General features: G+C 42.5%; 1 protein-coding gene across 1 annotated transcript in view; it reads left to right on the forward strand.

Moving 5' to 3' along the window:
• Positions 1-8,331: 8,331 nt before the first annotated feature.
• POMGNT1 (protein O-linked mannose N-acetylglucosaminyltransferase 1 (beta 1,2-)) overlaps positions 8,332-16,961 on the forward strand; it is a 344,012-nt gene continuing 335,382 nt past the window's right edge. Inside the window, exon 1 of the mRNA XM_085602754.1 lies at positions 8,332-8,419. Within this exon, the coding sequence (XP_085458880.1) occupies positions 8,393-8,419 (27 nt within the window). The 5' untranslated portion in view covers positions 8,332-8,392. The remainder of the gene's footprint in view (positions 8,420-16,961) is intronic.

A 16,961-nucleotide genomic window follows, 5' to 3' on the forward strand; every position in this document is an offset into this window, starting at 1 on the left:
TCCGAACTATACGAAACGCTTTTGAAGATATTATCGGGGGCCTGAAGGTCTCTTACCTCCCACGTAAGCAGTAATGCTCGAAGTTAGTATTCGTGAGTGATTTTCTAATCGGGATAGTGATTGTTTGGTGGTATAAGTACGAGGTTTAAGCTGGTAACAGGGATGTGGAATTCCTATAGCCCGACGCCTGGGACATATTGTTTGGGGTCAAGGGCAACAAGTTTTAATGTCTATTTTGTCCTTGGGACAAGTAGGCCCAACCCCCTACAGCACAAAAACTTTAGCTGCCAGTTTACAATACCACATTATGGATCAAGGAAGCGCATTGTCTACAGTTAAGGTAATATGTGTGTCCATGTGTTAACACTGTTCAAAGTTGTATTTATGGTTCATTAATGCAACGCCTTTATTATTAGGGTGAGCACTAAAAGTAAATGTTGTCAGCTCTGCCTGCACTATTGACAGTGGTTCCAGTATAAACATGTACACACGTTTTTAAAAAATGCAAGTAGGAAAAAAATATTTTGCTAAACCTATGTAAGATTTTAGATACCATATATTTGCAGCATCATTTAGTAACATGTTGATGTATGCTTGTATTTCCCAAAAACATTCATAATGAAAAACCAGTGTAACCAGTTAAAATACGATTGTGGGAAACAAAAACAAACAAGCATTGGCAAAGTCAGTAGGTCTGAAATTGGTGGTCAGGCTTTTGGTTTTGTCAATGCGTGACTTGTTTAGGCATGGTTTTTGTAAAACCTTATCTGTGTGGGAGCTGCATAGCCCTCGCCATTCTAACAAGCATTGGCGATAGCAAAAAACTGTTTGTGGTCTCAAAAAGCACACATTACCACAGCAGTTCCAGGCAGTGAACAATACTACTTTGTGTGCCAATATGCTCCTTGTAATAGAACAGAATACTGTCACTCACAGTGAAACCAGGAGGGAGGGAATAGAGAGAGAAAGAAAAGAGAAAGAGAAAGAGAAAGAGGAAGAGAAAGAGAGCTTAAAGGCCCAATTATTAAAGAAAGTCTCAAAAGTGCATCCATGGTATATATCCATGCTTTACATGCATATATACAGTCTCCGTGAATTCACAAGAATTTACAGAAGTAGGCCAAGAAATAGTACTCCTAGAAAATATTTGTGAACTGCATTTTAGCATGAGCAAATGTGCATGTGTAGATTTGCTCATGTGAAAATCTGAATGTTTCAAGTTCACTTTTCCTCCAACCACTTTTTTCCCAACCCTGAAGAAGTTTTACATCTGACACTGCCAGGAGTAAATTTCCAACCTTTTCCAGTATGGGAAAAGATTAGAAAAGAGTTGGTGAAAACCCTTAAAACATGCACGTTAGTAGGTTTGCACAGACTCAAAAGGGCATTCCAACCCTTGAACTATTGCTTACCACTACCTTCAGCCCCAGCGCCCTTGTTGTGATGGACTCTAATTTTTATAACACAGAAGTCAGTAAACACATCAATGACACAGAAACCTACCGCAAACTCCCATTCAACCCTACAGAACAATTCCAAAAATTTCTCAATGACATATTGACTAAGGTTGTAGGACAAGGAATCATCAATGACAAAACCAAAAAATACTTAACGCAGACTCATCCCAGAACACCTTCATTATATATGCTTCCAAAAGTACATAAGAACCTCAGAAATCCACTTTTCCGTCCTATCGTCTCCACAAAAGGAAGCATTCATGAACCTGTGGGAAAGTTCCTAGAAACACATCTACAACAATTTGTCATTAAAATGAACACCTACATCCGAGATACAACAGACTTCATAAACAAAATGAATCACATTCAATTACCGGAAGACGAAGAAATCTGGATGTGCACGATAGACGTCAAATCACTTTACACTTGTATACCACACAATTTAGGCACAGAAGCCATAGAAGAAACACTCCTACATTCACAACTAGACCATGACCTCCAAGTGTTTTTAATGGAATTACTTAATTTCACTCTATATCAAAGTTATTTTGAATGGAATGGAGAATTTTATCTTCAGCTCACTGGTACATCAATGGACCATTGTGCAGCACCTTCATATGCGAATATTTTTATGCATACATTTGAGAATAAATTCATTCTATCCCTTGACATCTGGAAAAAACATGCGATCATATTTCTACGCTATACTGATGACATTTTCGTACTATGGAAAGGTTCATATACATCTTTGACAACCGCATTGGCTAACCTCAATTTAATTAACGAACGTATACAATTTACCTTCAACATCCAAAACACCTCTATCGCGTACCTTGACGTACTTTTGAAGATGCACAGAAACTCCTTGGAAACCACCATATTTAGAAAGTCAACAAATAGAATTAACATCATGCACTATCAAAGTTTCCATCAGCTGCCTTTAAAAAATCATCTTCCCTTCTCACAACTATTAAGGTTGAAAAGAATAGTATCTTATCCAGTTGACTTACAAACTCAAACAGATTACATGCTCCAACGATTTCAAGAAAGAGGATATCCCAGGCAAATCTTACAACACGCTGAGACAAAAACTACAAAAAAACTACGATCTGAATTATTACAAACCACAGTCAAGAGGAACCAATCACGGATGGTGGTAGTATCCAAGTACTCCACCATGAGTCTTCATTATAAAAGATCAATAAAATAACACTGGTCAATTTTGTCATTAGAACCAGACTTTAATGGAATATTTGGTGATGCTCCGAGATTTGCCTATACCAGAGGCAAGAACATGCAAGAAATGCTTAAACAAACCACACACGATCATCGCTCTAAAACTTCATACAAAGGCACAATTCCGTGCCATAATTTCAGCAACTGTAACAACCTCATCACTGGGTCAAAAATCACACACCCTATGAAAGGTACCCCGATTCAACTATGTGTCACAGCAACATGTGACACTAGCAATGTTATCTACCTATTAAAATGCCTGTGTGGTTTAGTATACGTAGGCAAGACCGAAAGGAGAATAAAAACTCGGATTCATGAACATAAAAGCAACATTCGCCTGAACAACACCAAATCATCGATAGCTGCGCACTTCACTGAAAATCGACACAATATTGCGCAATTAAAATTTACTATTCTTGAAATCATTGAGAAAAAACAAGGAAGAGACAATAACAAGTTTCTATTACAGAGAGAGAACCATTGGATCAACTACTTGGAATCAATGAAACTAAAAGGACTCAATGACCGGATGGAATTTGCTTGCTACTTGTAATATTTGATCTAGGAACAGCTTTTGCTATTTTTAGCTTTAACATACTATACATTATTGAACGGACATGATAATTCGGTCTCCAATGTTTAATTTTATTAACAAGCATCAACCCGCTTGTTCACAGTTTGACTCTGCACTCCATTTCTAAGAAAAGTATGCACTTTTAATTAACACACTGCACGCTACACCCTGGTCTTCTGACCTTTCTGTATGCATTCTCACGCCATGTCAAAATGGCGCCCGTTTATACATTTGACTTTTAGCAGTCGCATAGTCCGCTTTCAGAGTCGGTGTCCATGTACAGCCCGCCGTTCCCAGCTTACACCTCATACTTATACGAAATAGCTTTATTTTTCGACAGTTTTGTCATAAAAGCACAACAATACAACACATATTGCACAATAAATAACAAATAATACATTACTATTACAAGGTAAAAGCTTATTAAATTCCATATACTGTCTAATATTTAAAAGTTATAAAAAGAACACATTACTGTAACAACTGTTTCCTTGCAGTTCTTATCCTCCAAGCCCAACCCAAAAATTTAGCCATACAACAGGCAAAAAAGGGACAGGCATCTGAGCGCAATATGCGTAGAGCTTCCAAATGTGATCTAGTCTCCTACATAGAGGCTTCAACCATCTCGACCTGGGCGCAGAGTAAGCATGGCACTCAAACAACAAATGAGCTATAGACTCCACCCTTGAGTCACAAAAGGGGCAATAAGGAATTGTTTGGAATGGAGGTTTCCAAGTAGACGTGAAGAATCCTAGAGGAAGAACACCCACCCTGAATTTAAAGTATAGTGCTCTGTCACCCGGGTTAAGGATTGAGTCCAGGTAAGGTTCTCTAAAAGGGATCTCCTTAACTAGCAGGAACTGGGCGACAGATTTGCAATGATTAGGGTTACGCAACCTCTCATTATCCACCCAGAGCCAATAAATCTTCTTAAGCATTTGTTTTGAGGGTGCTGTTCTGTTGACCCAAGCCTCTCCTAAGCCCAGCTCATAAAGAAGTCGCTTAACCTCCCTGAGCCAGATTACCTTATACCAGCCAGATAAGGATAAAATTTCGCTGAGGGCATCTGCATAGCTGCTCAATTCAGGGACGTTCCATATCCTGGCCCATAATAAAAGGGGACGTAGCCTAGCTTGCTCGGAAATTGGGCGTGTGCCTGCATCTAGCAAGAGAGGAATTGTGGGGGTGCTGTGGGGTAACTTCATAAGATCTTTATGGAAATTATTTTCAAGGTGTGTCAAGATGTCAACTTTGTGTACCCCACAGTTCCGCACCATACAATACTGCACTCACCACCCTTGCCCTGTAGATATCAAGTGGTGCCCCAATAGGTTTTAAAGCGGAGGTACGTTGTTCCTTGAGCAGGGCCCCTGCGACCCTCTTGTGGGTCAAAAACACCTTTTGGTGGTGCGCCTTCCAACTCATATTAACACACAGTCGAATACCTAGGTAGTCGAATTCGTTGACTATCAAGAGAGACAGAGTCCAGGGTAGGAGGAACAACCGCTTTCCTGGGAGGGTTAAGAACAAGGAATTTGGTCTTGCTTATGTTTATAGACAGGCCCTTGGTATCACAAAAGGCCTTAAAGCTAGAAAGCAACTTTTGGATACCTACTGGTGACTTTGAAATTAGGAGGGTATCATCCGCAAAAAGGAGCGTAGGAACTTTCCTACCAGCCAAGGATGGTGCATCTGACGGCTGTTGAAGCAGATGGTCCACCACTCCGTTAACATAAAGATAGAACAGAGTGGGGGCAAGCACACATCCCTGGCGGACGCCCCTATCTACGGAAATACGAGATGTCTTCTCCCCCTGGGTACCCCATCTAATCTGGGCAAAGTTGCCATCATGGAACTTTATGAGCAAGGCCAACAAATAGGGAGGTAAACCCAACCTACCTAAGACATTCCACAATTGGACTCGAGGGACCAGGTCGAAGGCAGTTCGCAAGTCTATGAAGACTAAATACAAGCTGCCCCCGCCCAGCACGACCACCTTCCAGTATATCATCATTAAAAGGCGAAACGTCTGTTCGATGGTGCCCATCCCTGATCTAAAACCTGCCTGGAAATCTGACAGAACCTGATTTTCTTCAACCCATTGCAGGATCCTGCCTAGTATCACTTTGCCCGCAACCTTTTGAGATGAGTCAAGCAGGCTAATAGGGCGATAATTGGCTGGGTCGTCCCGACAGCCTTTTTTAAAAATAGGGACGACCTCAGCGCCCCTCCATGAGTCAGGGAGAGAACCTCCCAGCACAGCCTCATTCAAAAGTGTGGCAATTAATCTACTCCACGGTAATGGGTATTTTTTCAACAAGTCGCCCGGAATACCATCCGGTCCAGCAGCCTTATTAGATACAATACAACTGATTGCCCTTGCAAAATGGCGCCCGTTTATACATTTGACTTTTAGCAGTCGCATAGTCCGCTTTCAGAGTCGGTGTCCATGTACAGCCCGCCGTTCCCAGCTTACACCTCATACTTATACTTATACCACCAAACATTCACTATCCAGATTACAAAATCTCTCACGGATACTAACTTTGAGCATCACCGCTTATGCGGGAGGTAAGAGACCTTCAGGCCCCCCCGATAATACCTTCAAAAGCATTTCGTATAGTTCGAATCACATCTTTTAACGGCACGCCGATTCCTGACACTTTCACCCACTTCATGTGCGTCAACCACCTCCAAAAACGCAATTGTTTTGTTTCACAATTTACTTTTTAACAACCACTTTCAGCATCGATTGTACAGTTTTTTACCGCACCACAAACACAATAGAATTTGTTCTAATATCACAGAACACGGCATGTTTAGGTCCAACTCCACCTAATCTGCACCAGTCTGTTAAACCAAGATTATGTCTTGACATCACAGAATATGCTATTTTTAAGTTCCTTTTTCACCTGACTAAACCAGTTTATTTAACAACATCACGATCAGATAAACTGGTGCATTTAACCCTTGCAAAATAATCGACGTATAGTCCATGTTTAGCAATTAATAATGCCTATTTATCCACAGGTTGTGGATCCTTGTTGAACATATATATGTTTTATTCTTTTGTTTAGATTTCCCCTGATGAATGACTCACTAAGAGTCCAAAATGCATTGGGGTGTTTGAAATAATTGTTTGTCAAACACGAAGAATGAAAATTGCGAATATAGTGAAATGAAAATACTTCCTCGTTATATGAGTTAATAAATGATCATTTTTTGAACTTCATTTACAACATTGAGAAGAGTTTATTTACATTCGGATAACTATGTGAAAATCGCGTTCAGCGATCGACATAAGCTGCGCCCAGAGGGACATTCTCTAAATTTAGAGAACGCATCAAACTCAGACCTTTTGGGTTGCATCAGAACGCAGTGCAAGTTTCTCACAGTGATGTCAATGAGTCATAAAGGTGTTCAGAACACATGCTCATCCACACCTTGGACTCTGCACAGCGCACAGTGTAATAGTCATATATGGCAATTGTGATTCAATGCAAAAGTGTGTTAAGTAGGTAAACAACTATCGAATTAATGACAAGGCTAATGTTAGAGAAAATAGTGTGCTTACAGATGAGTGGAAGTGTTGTGCGGGGGATAATGAAGTTAAGGAGGTGAAAGAAGTACATGCTGAAAGTGAAAAGAAGGTGCAGAAAGGGAAAGGGGTGAGCTGCGAGATATGTCGAAGGAGGATTTCCGAAAGATGGGGGGCGAAAAAGTGCTCAAGTTTCTTACAGAATGTGAGACTGCGGAGGAAAGCTGTGCAATGGGAAGAATAGGATTGACTGAGAAACTCTGAAGACGACTAAGCCTTTCGCAGACCTTAGCAATGTTTAATTCAATCTCATATTTCAGACTACAAACATTTTCAATTGCAATTATTCATAGCGAAATCATTGTTTCACATTTATCGAATACTGCTAATAGAAGTAGCAAAGACAATAGGTATGGCTTGTTCTAGGTGCATGCCAGTTATTGTATGACACGTCTGGAGGGGATGTGACGTAACAGCCAGAGCTGCTGACTTTAGAGCTGAGGAACCATGTTCAAGTCTCGCAGGCGCGAACGCACGAAGTGCAGGATTTTAGTTTAGATTTTCAAGCCGTGCCCTTCCTGAACAGCCCACGCCTCTTGGAAATAATTCCTAATAAAACACTTCTACGCCCCTTTTACACCACAGCTTTTTTCATCCCACCAAAAGCCCTGGTGTCATGGAAAATGGAGCTGCTCAAACAGCCATGCCACAAACGTCTGATATTCTGTCTGACCTCTCAAGGTATAGATAAAGTAGTAGCAAATACATCTAGTGTCACATAACACAAGGACGATCTGATGCCAGCAAATGCCACTTGTACCTTAGACATCTATGGCCCCGTAACCTGCAGGGTCACACCCGCGCTATGTACTGCTGTCGCACCTGGCCAGAGCCCTTCAAACAAATTCCAAAAGGGTTGTAAATCTTGAAAAGAGCGTTTACCGGTTCCAACCTGGGTCACTACACCGCGCTGGTGCTCCACCGCCGCTCTCCCCCACCACCCCACCCTATTCTGAACAGGAGCAGCAGACACCCCCGTGGCCTGCCCGACCCTAGACCGGTTAATTTTCAGCCCATAATCAAGGGTGGAGAGGATGTGGTCCGTCGGCTACGCTACCGACTTTGGTGCTGGAAACCAGAATTCGAGGCTCGAGGTCGCGTCCACATCCTGTGATTCTGGGCAAATCACTTAATCTCCCCGTGCCTGAATGTGTAATGTAAAGCGCTTCAATACGTTCGGGTCGAGTTCGCGCTATTTAAATATGCAAAAATAAAAAGAAATAACATCTTCAGAAGGCACTCCACCTGAGACTACTTTCTCCACAATGGGCGGTGAACACAGTACAGACGAAAGCACGTGCGGACCCCATGGCCAATCAACAGGTTGGCATTCTTTTATTGCGCTCTATGATTGGTTGAGAGCCCCAAAAGCTCCAATCAAAGCTTACTTTAAACATTAGCAGTACCGCCCACTTCTAGACGACTCCCACAGTATGTTCGGCCACGGTATTGGTTGTTTTGCGACCCGGAAGTGCTAGAATTAAGGACAAATGACACCTGTTAAAAGATTACCTACGGACGGCGGACATGAGGCTGAATTCACGGACTGTCCGTGTAAGTAGCAGACAGGCAGTTACCATAATGGTATTCTGTAACCCTGAACAGTATTTCAACATCCGCCCCTCTTTTTTGGAGTTCAACGGGGGTTATCAGTGATCCTATTAGTGGGTGACTTGTTACTGAAATTCAAGCCTTTTTATAACCGTGAGTCTCTTAAATGATGTGTTTGGCAGGCAAGGTTTCTGTTTGCTCCTTCTTTGAGTAATTTTTTATCTTGAATATGTGGTAATAAGCCCAATAAATCGTCGACCATATTTTAAAGAAATATTTTATGCATTTGCGTGTACAGCCAAGTTGACATAGTATGGTCTTGGCAGATACAAATCCAGTACCCAAGGAGCTTTTTTTTTATGCACTTGAGGGTACGGACACTATTCTTGGTTGAATTGTGTACCCTTCTGTTATAACCTGCTGCTCAGCCAGTATGAGTGTGTTGTTTGGAATGTTGGTGCATGGTGATGCAGTAGAATATTGGGGTGGCTGAGAGGTGCTGAGTGTTAGTTTGGGGTATGGGCTGAGCAGCAGGGACGCTCTTTCTGGTGGGGCTTACATTAGAGCTTAACATCTGGCTTATCATTGAATCTTACTATTAGTATAAATCGTTCTTTGACTGAAATGTCGTGATTGGTGTATATCCAATGTATGGGCTCTTAGACTTCCAGTGACTCGAGCCTCTAGTGTGTCCGAGACAATCCTTATAACAAGTATTGGCAGCTAACCCTGGAATTTCAGGAGTCAGAAACCGCTGCAATTTTCTTGCAAGTCCAGGAAACTCCTTATGCTTTAACACTCTAGGATTTCCACTTTGTGGTCAGTGTGGGGGCATCCACCCTTCTCAGGGCTTGGAGCCGGACAAGTATGCACACCAGAGGAAAGTAGTAGCAGTGTTTTTAAGGCTTTGGCCTTGTTGCCTTGTATATTCTGCCCAAGCAAGTTAGAAATATTTCTTCTGTCTCTGACAGGCATGTTCACATTTCTGAACTGTGATTGCACGGTACGGTAGAGGCTAGCAAGAGTCTGCAGGTGCGATGTGCATAAGAGAGTGCTGTGTTCGGATCTTCATTTGTGTGTTTTTTTTCCTACAGTTTTTTTTAATTGTAACTTAATTTCTCAAACGTTTTCAATCCTTCAAACACAGTATCAACCGATGTTTTTTACTTAAGTCACTGCTATTCATTTCTGCGTTAATGTGGAATCCCCCCATATCTTTGCTATCTCATGCAGGCACTCTCTCCTATCATAGACAGCATTTTCGGCTCCCGTACAAGCCATCACCCCAGCTTACTACATTTGCTTGGTTGGGGCAGCTGGAGTTCTCAACATTATTGCTATGTTTGTTTTTGCTAATACAACACCCAGGTTGCAGAACAGCAGCTGCCTTCTAGAATGGGCAGCATCACATGGGATCCCTCAGAGCATGAACAGAGTGCTACAAGGCAACGGGGACCTCCAGGATCCCCGATAGTTCGGCTGTTATTTTGGACCAGTGTCCTCAGATCGAATTCAAATGGTTTGAAAAAACTTCCCCTTGGCTTCAGAACAGTGCGTGCATATAATAGATTGCACATTTCCCATTTTGTATAGTTTACTCCTATTATAGATTACCCTATGGAATATTTTCAATTGAGTTAATTTCAGTCCAGCTTTAAGCGATTCTTCCTGTGGATGTATCACTGCTGCCCCCCAATCTATATCTTCTAATTGACACAGGTCTGCTCCCCAGGCTGCCCTGAGTTTTAGTACACTGTCAGGCTTGCTATTAATTAGAATTCAGTAAGTGAAGGAGATGAATTTACCCATAAACTCTTCCTGTAACACCCTGATTTTCAATGGGTTGCTATTAGGTAAGTCTGTCCAGCCCCCCCCCCACCCTGCTCCAAACATGTCGCTGTAGTTATTTATATCGTTTTGTGACGGTCTTCAAAAGATTTCAAAGAATCGCATTAGACTATGTCCTAAAATTTAGAAATGCCAGTGAGGTCCCACTTTTTGAACCCCTTCAGTTTCCCCACTTCCTGCAGCTGGCTCCCCTGCTATAAGGGAGTTTCCCTCGTAAGTTTGGTGTGCCACTCCACATATTTCAATGCTCTGTCCCAGGTCGCCAGAGTAGCCTAGGTGAGGCACATCAAGTCCCTTCTAAATGGTTTCCCATACATAAAGTGAAGATTGGAGTGTGGTTCCATCAATATCTGTTTCACTCTTGTCTCTGGGTGTCCAGTCTATGCGAACACCCAATCATTAACAAACTGAAACTGCAGTGCCCCATAATAAGCTCTTATATCTGGAAGTGAAAGTCCACCATTTTGTACTGAGCGTTGTAGTGTTTGAAGAGCTACTGTAGGTGCACCTCCCTCCCGAAGTAATGTTCGTGGGGTTCTGCTTATCTTATCAAAGAAAGGGTCTGGTATCATCCAAGGGGTGCTGTGTAGGACATTGAAGAATTTGGGTAATGTAATAATTTTAAATATAAGTAAGTATTTTATTTGTGCATGATTAATTAAAATCTTTACAAATCGAATAAAAACATTATAAAGGGAGATTAAAAAGTAGAAAAGACAGTTAACCAAAAAAATGTTTAAAAGTTCTCTCTGTCTCGTGAATTTGCCAGTGTGATTCAGATTGTAGTTTACCATTATTAAAATCAACAGTCCTCAGGCTCTCATGTATCTGACCCCAGCAAGTTCAAAATTTTTTACGACCTGACAGTTTAATTTTGTTTTGCTGGGGTTGAAACAAAGTTTGACTGCCTGTCTGCATGTCCGGATACCGTGAATTTTAAAGGAATCTCGCAGGAATTTGCATCTCAGATCTTTCAATTTGGGGCAGATGCACACCGCGTGGACAACATCTTCCTTTCCGGCTTTACACAGGCGGCATTGTGGTTGAACATTTTTCCTTATCCAGGGCGGTAAGTGAGGAAATACAGGGATTACGCCCAGGCGCAGTTTTAGAAATTTTTCTTTATTTCTTAGGTTCATGCCAACATTAAGGTATGCCTGTGGTTGCATTGTTCCATAATCATTAAGGATTATCCAGCCGTGTGCTTTTTTTTGTCAGGGCCTCCTTATCTTCGACTGTGGAGATAAGTCTTACTACTTTTTTGGCTGTTTTTTTTAAACGTCTCGTGGTCTGTTGGGCTGCCCCACAAGTCGGATAGACCCAGCACTTCAAGAGAATCAATTAAGTACTTCCTCGCTGGTGATTTTTGGTGCCGAAGAGTCTCTTCCCAGATGTTGAAGTTTAGAGAATCTTTATCGGCATTGCGTATCTTGTGCCAAGCAACGACGTATGCACACCGTCTTTCTAGAGTTTGTTTCGTGATGCCAAATTCTAGTCGTATTTGTGTGGAGGAAACGTGTTTTGGCAGGTTAAAGATGAGCCTATAGGAGTTCGATATAACTATGTCCAGGAGGGTGCCATCTTTCCCTTGAAGGGGTTCGCTCCCATAGGTGAGTGTTGGTTGCAATTTTGCACGAAGTACTTTAAGGAGCGGGTAGAAGGTCAGATCTGGGAGTTTAGTCTTTAAGGATTTTAAGGCAAGGGAGGTTGCCATTCCCTTGCCTCGCAGGGAATCCAGCTGAGGTTTAAAGGTGATCTTCGAGTCCAGTATTACACCCAGATATTTGTAAGTTGTTACATTTTCCAATCGTTCTCCATTTATGTGCCAGTTGTTTTCCCTTTTCTTTTTGTAGTTTACTGCCATTGTTTTAGATTTGTCGAAGTTTATTTGCAGAGCGTTTTTATTCGAAAAGGAGTAGGTAGTGTTTAGCAAGTGCTGGATACCTATGGGCGTCTGGCTGATAAGCACCAGGTCATCTGCGTACAGCAGGTTGGATAGTGTGGTCTTCCCTAGCTTTGGTGCGTGGCAGGAACTTTTGTCTAGTTCGCCAGGTAGATCTGCTAGGAAGAGATTGAATAGCGTTGGAGCTAGGACACAGCCTTGTTTGAGGCCCTTTGTTGTTTTTATAGGTTTTGAGAGGTGTGTGCCTGCACCTAGTTTGATTTTAATCCAGGTGTTAGAATGTAGTGCTATCAGTACATTTAAGAGGTGAGCAGGTATACCCCATTTGACCAGTTTTTGCCATAGCATGTTGCGATCTACATGATCGAACGCAGCAGTATAGTCGATGAAAGAGAGATATAAAGATTTGTTATTTTCTCTTGCTGATTCCATCAGTAGGGTCAGGGCCATGATGTTTGTGATTGTTCCTTGACCCCGACAGAATCCGGTTTGGGTATTCGGGATTACTGAGTTTTCTGTGGCCCATGAGGTTAATTCCTCTAGTATGTTCCCTGCAAAATATTTTGCTTCTACATCAATTAAGGCAATCAGACGATAGTTTTTTGGGTCTTTTTTGTTCGAGTGTTTGTAGATTGGACTAATTATTGATCCATGCCATGACTCGGGTAGTATCTGAGTTGTTAATTTTAAATATGGCTGCTCTCACCAGTAATGAGTGGAAGCTTTGGCCACCGTTGAACACCACTTGAAACTCTCGCTAAACCCCTCCCAGGTATTTTTCCAAGAAGTCGGGATGATGCGGAGAGCTCTCGATATCCAGGTACATGAAACCCACTCATGACACAGTGAGACTTGTCAAAGTTTTGGGCAGATACAGCGTGTGCTTAGAAATATACAGTAGTGTACAACTTCTGCCTATAGTGAAATCTTCTCTGGTTCCCCTGTGTTCTCAGGGAATCGGACTATATCTGCTTGTACCCTAATCCAGCAAGCCTGCGGTTCCATGCAGGGGGTGAGGATCACAGGGGGCAGTGGGCATCCCTGTCAGGTGCCACATGAGAGATGGAATGTGTCAGAGGTTATGCCTTTTACTTTTACCACCGCCATGGATATTCCATACAACAAGGATACCCAGAGATGAAATTTAGAGCCAAATCCAAAAGCCTTCAGGACTTACAAAAGGTAGTTCTAATTGAGAAAATCATACTTTTTCTGCGTGTAATGCTGAAATGGCCATTTGCTCACATGTATTTGTTTATCTTATCCACCCAGTTGTTCTGTCATCGAAGACTGAGTTGAGGGGACCTCCTGGGCATGATTCCTGTCTGTTCTCTATGGATCAGTGGGTTTATGACCTTTGCAAGCACCTTGCCATGATCTTACCAATATTTTAATTTTGGTATTTAACAGGGATATGGGTCTGTAGCTAGTAAAGATATTTCAGGGTTTCCTCTCTTTGTGGAGTACAGCAATTATTGCATGCTGAAGATTAGGTGGCAATTCCCCAGTATCTCTGGCCTTATTAAATATATTAAGAATATGGTGACCCATTTCTGGCAAGAGCCTCTTAAGGAATTTAATTGGATCGCAGGGTCTTACCACTTTGCATTAGGTCTATTGCTTCCAAGATCTTTCAGTGTTATTTCTTGCCCCAGCACTTCTCTGCATCAAGGCTGGTCATCTTCAGTTGTTCAAAGAATGCTGTGATGACTTGTGTTCTAGTTGGCCTTTTACTATACAAGGAGTGGTAATGTTCTGGGAGTGGTAATATTGTGAGTGTTATGGTTTGGTCCTCATTAAACATCCCCTCTTAATTCGTAGTTGATTCTCCCACCCATCTGTCTACTCCCTCTCTCCTACTCAGCCAACCCAAAAGCCTGCTCCCCTTATCTCCATTGAGCACAGTTTTTGTTCTCTGTAAAATGAAGTCTGGTGTCCTTACATAGTGAATTTACTACCTCTTTGTCCTGGATCTTTAAACTGTCCAGATTCAAATCACCTTTTTGAGATCTATCTTTTATTCCCAGTATAACCATGGGGGCAGTGGTTTAAGATAACCCTGCAAAGTAGTCCACCCTGAGGTGGACCGAGTTTTCATTCAACTGTTTAATAACTTGGTAGGGATCACCCCCTCCCAAATAGATAACCAAATGTATGCCATCTGTGATTATCAATTAGATGACACCAACTGCTGGTGGAGCCAAGGCTTAGAGACTGACATAGTAGTTACCCATTTTAAAAACATTTAACTTTGGGTGTACCCTATTTCCACCGGAGCTGTGTTTTCAGTTGGTAAAAAATGGTTCCAAAACATATAGCGCTCCTGCGTGGGGCTCTGGACATGAGCTTCTGTGTACAAAAGCACACTAGGTCAGTGAAAAATGTTGAAATGGGAAGTAGACCAAGCCAGGCGCAGCAACGCTCATTTATGGGGGGCGGCGAGGCACAGTTTTATATAGCTATCTGATACATTTGGTGCGGGGAGGGAGGGGATAATGAGCCCGTAATGAGATATGCTTGGTAGTATGGATTGGCAGTGCATGTTCTTCTGTTATGTATCAAAAACATGTTTTTCTTCATCGGTTGTTATATCATTTGATGACAATAAAAATATTAATAAAGAAATGTGAACATAAATGAGAAGAAGAGCAGTATAGGACTACTGCTTCAGTGACTTTGACACCCTACAGTTCTCTCCAGAGAGCCAGCAAGACTTGCCATAAAGTTGGTAACAGAAATCCTTACTTGTGCGTCTTTTCTACTGTGCTATTGCTTGCCTATTTTTCCTAGTTAGACACTTCCCTTTGGCTGTGTCCGATGTCTGCTTCCCCCACATATGATGTGGTCTGCTTTATACCCATGGTGTCTAAGCACTGTGGCTCCAAGACCACTTTCTAAATACAGTTTCTGCTGTCTCTTGATAAGGGCTATGGTAATTAATTACTACGATCTGGAGTACATCATTCATTTATGAGCTGCTGATTATTTCTTCTCCTTTCACGGTATACTAGTGAGCAACCTTTTGGTTGATCCATCCGGCCGTCACTAGTTTCCTACCATGCTGACTTCTACTCAGTGAATCGTTTGGTGTTCTTTAAGTTCACCATTACTGTTCCCCAAGCTTTATATTGCACCCCATGGGTACAACAGGACACTCTAAAGTAGGCATGGCTATCAGATGTGATTGCCTAACTACTTTCTCTGGGCTTTCATACTCCATGGTAGGGTAATATGATCTAAGCTAGAGCAGTTGTCTCTCATTAGGGGCACAAAACCTGAATGCTCTCTGGTAAAGTTATCTCATTATCTTTTTTCCTCTTTTCTTTGGATGGTATATTGATAATTATTCCTCCTTTGTGCCTTCTGCCTCTTGCAGATCATAACTTTTAAAGGTGCAGAAACTCCAAGTCTCTTTCAATGCTTGGAACATCTGGTAATGGTCACAACAAATTTACTGAGAATTGGGGAAAGCTAAACTACTGCTTGTGAATGTATAGGATATACCGGAATGCAGATGCTGCAATGCAACGTTGTCAAGGGATATCTAGGTGCATGTTTCTGGTGTCTGATGCAGCTTTCAAACACTTCTTGCCTGGTAGAATTCGGTTTGTGATTGTACGGAAACGAGTTACATTTCTACATTGACTAGAACTGTATTATTTTTCACATTATCTTTCACTTGGGAAGTACGTATTGGGCAGTTGTTTAACATGAGAAGAAGGGCGATTGGGACTGTCTCCATAATCATTCATAAGATCTGACCTGGTTGTTGGAGTACTCAGTCCTTTTCGGCTTGTCCTATCTCCTCAAAGGGTAAACCATGAAATATAATTACAAAGGTTGTAGACTGCCTGTACCTAAACCACATTAAGGGGCACAAAGGTACTTCGTTTGAAAAAGAGTGGGGACAGGGCAGAGACATGAAAATACCTAGGGTGCAGAAAGAGTACGTGTGTTGATCTTTTTCGAGGGGAGTGTTGTGGTTGTGAATTAAATGGTCCTTGGACAAGATTCATCAGGGAGGAGGAGGCGAGAGGGGTGATTCTTGTCATGGCCTGTATTTCTCGTGGCTGTCGGACAACCGGTTACAAAACTACATTTCCCACAGCGCCCCGTTTCGCGAGCTCGCGGCTTGGGAAACCGCGCGTTTGCTGATTGGGCAGCTATTTAAGCCCCGCCCAGTCTAGGAAGCGGGGCTTGACAATCCTAATTCGTTCCAGCACGCCAGGCGGACGGTGCTTCCCCGCCAGAGGTCGGACGTGAAAGCTACGTTCCAGATTCACCCTGAGATCAAGCTGCTTCCAGAGAATTCGTTCAGTCCAGGATAGCGCCGGGCGGAAGGTGTTTCCCCGCCGGAGGTCGGGCGCTTGCTTCACACTTGACGACATCTCGATAGGAACAGGTAGGGCTCCTCGGGAGCACGAGACCCTTGGTTCCTCTCCGACAAACTTCCCTTAGGAGAACAGAGCGTGTTCGCTTTGTTACTAGGTACTTAGGCCCTTATACGCGTGCTTGAAAACGCGTAGTACAGCTTTCCAAACCCTCCGGCAGTAAGAGCTGCACATTTCACGCTGTGCCGATAACAGCGTTGACTCGTTTTGAGGAAACTCGGAATCGTAGATGCACGCTGTGAATTGAACAGCGTCCCGGCTAGGAAAGACTTCAGTGGAGGACGACACGACTGGACCCGCACCCGTACCGGTCACTCCTATCACTTAACTATTTCACTTCCTTGAGTACATTGGTGTCCAAGGAACTACAACATCCTTTCCCCCACTCCTTGAGGTAAGCTGC

The sequence above is a fragment of the Triturus cristatus genome, chromosome 4_2, assembly GCF_964204655.1.
Source record: "Triturus cristatus chromosome 4_2, aTriCri1.1, whole genome shotgun sequence".
In the NCBI taxonomy this organism is placed as follows: Eukaryota; Metazoa; Chordata; class Amphibia; order Caudata; family Salamandridae; genus Triturus; species Triturus cristatus.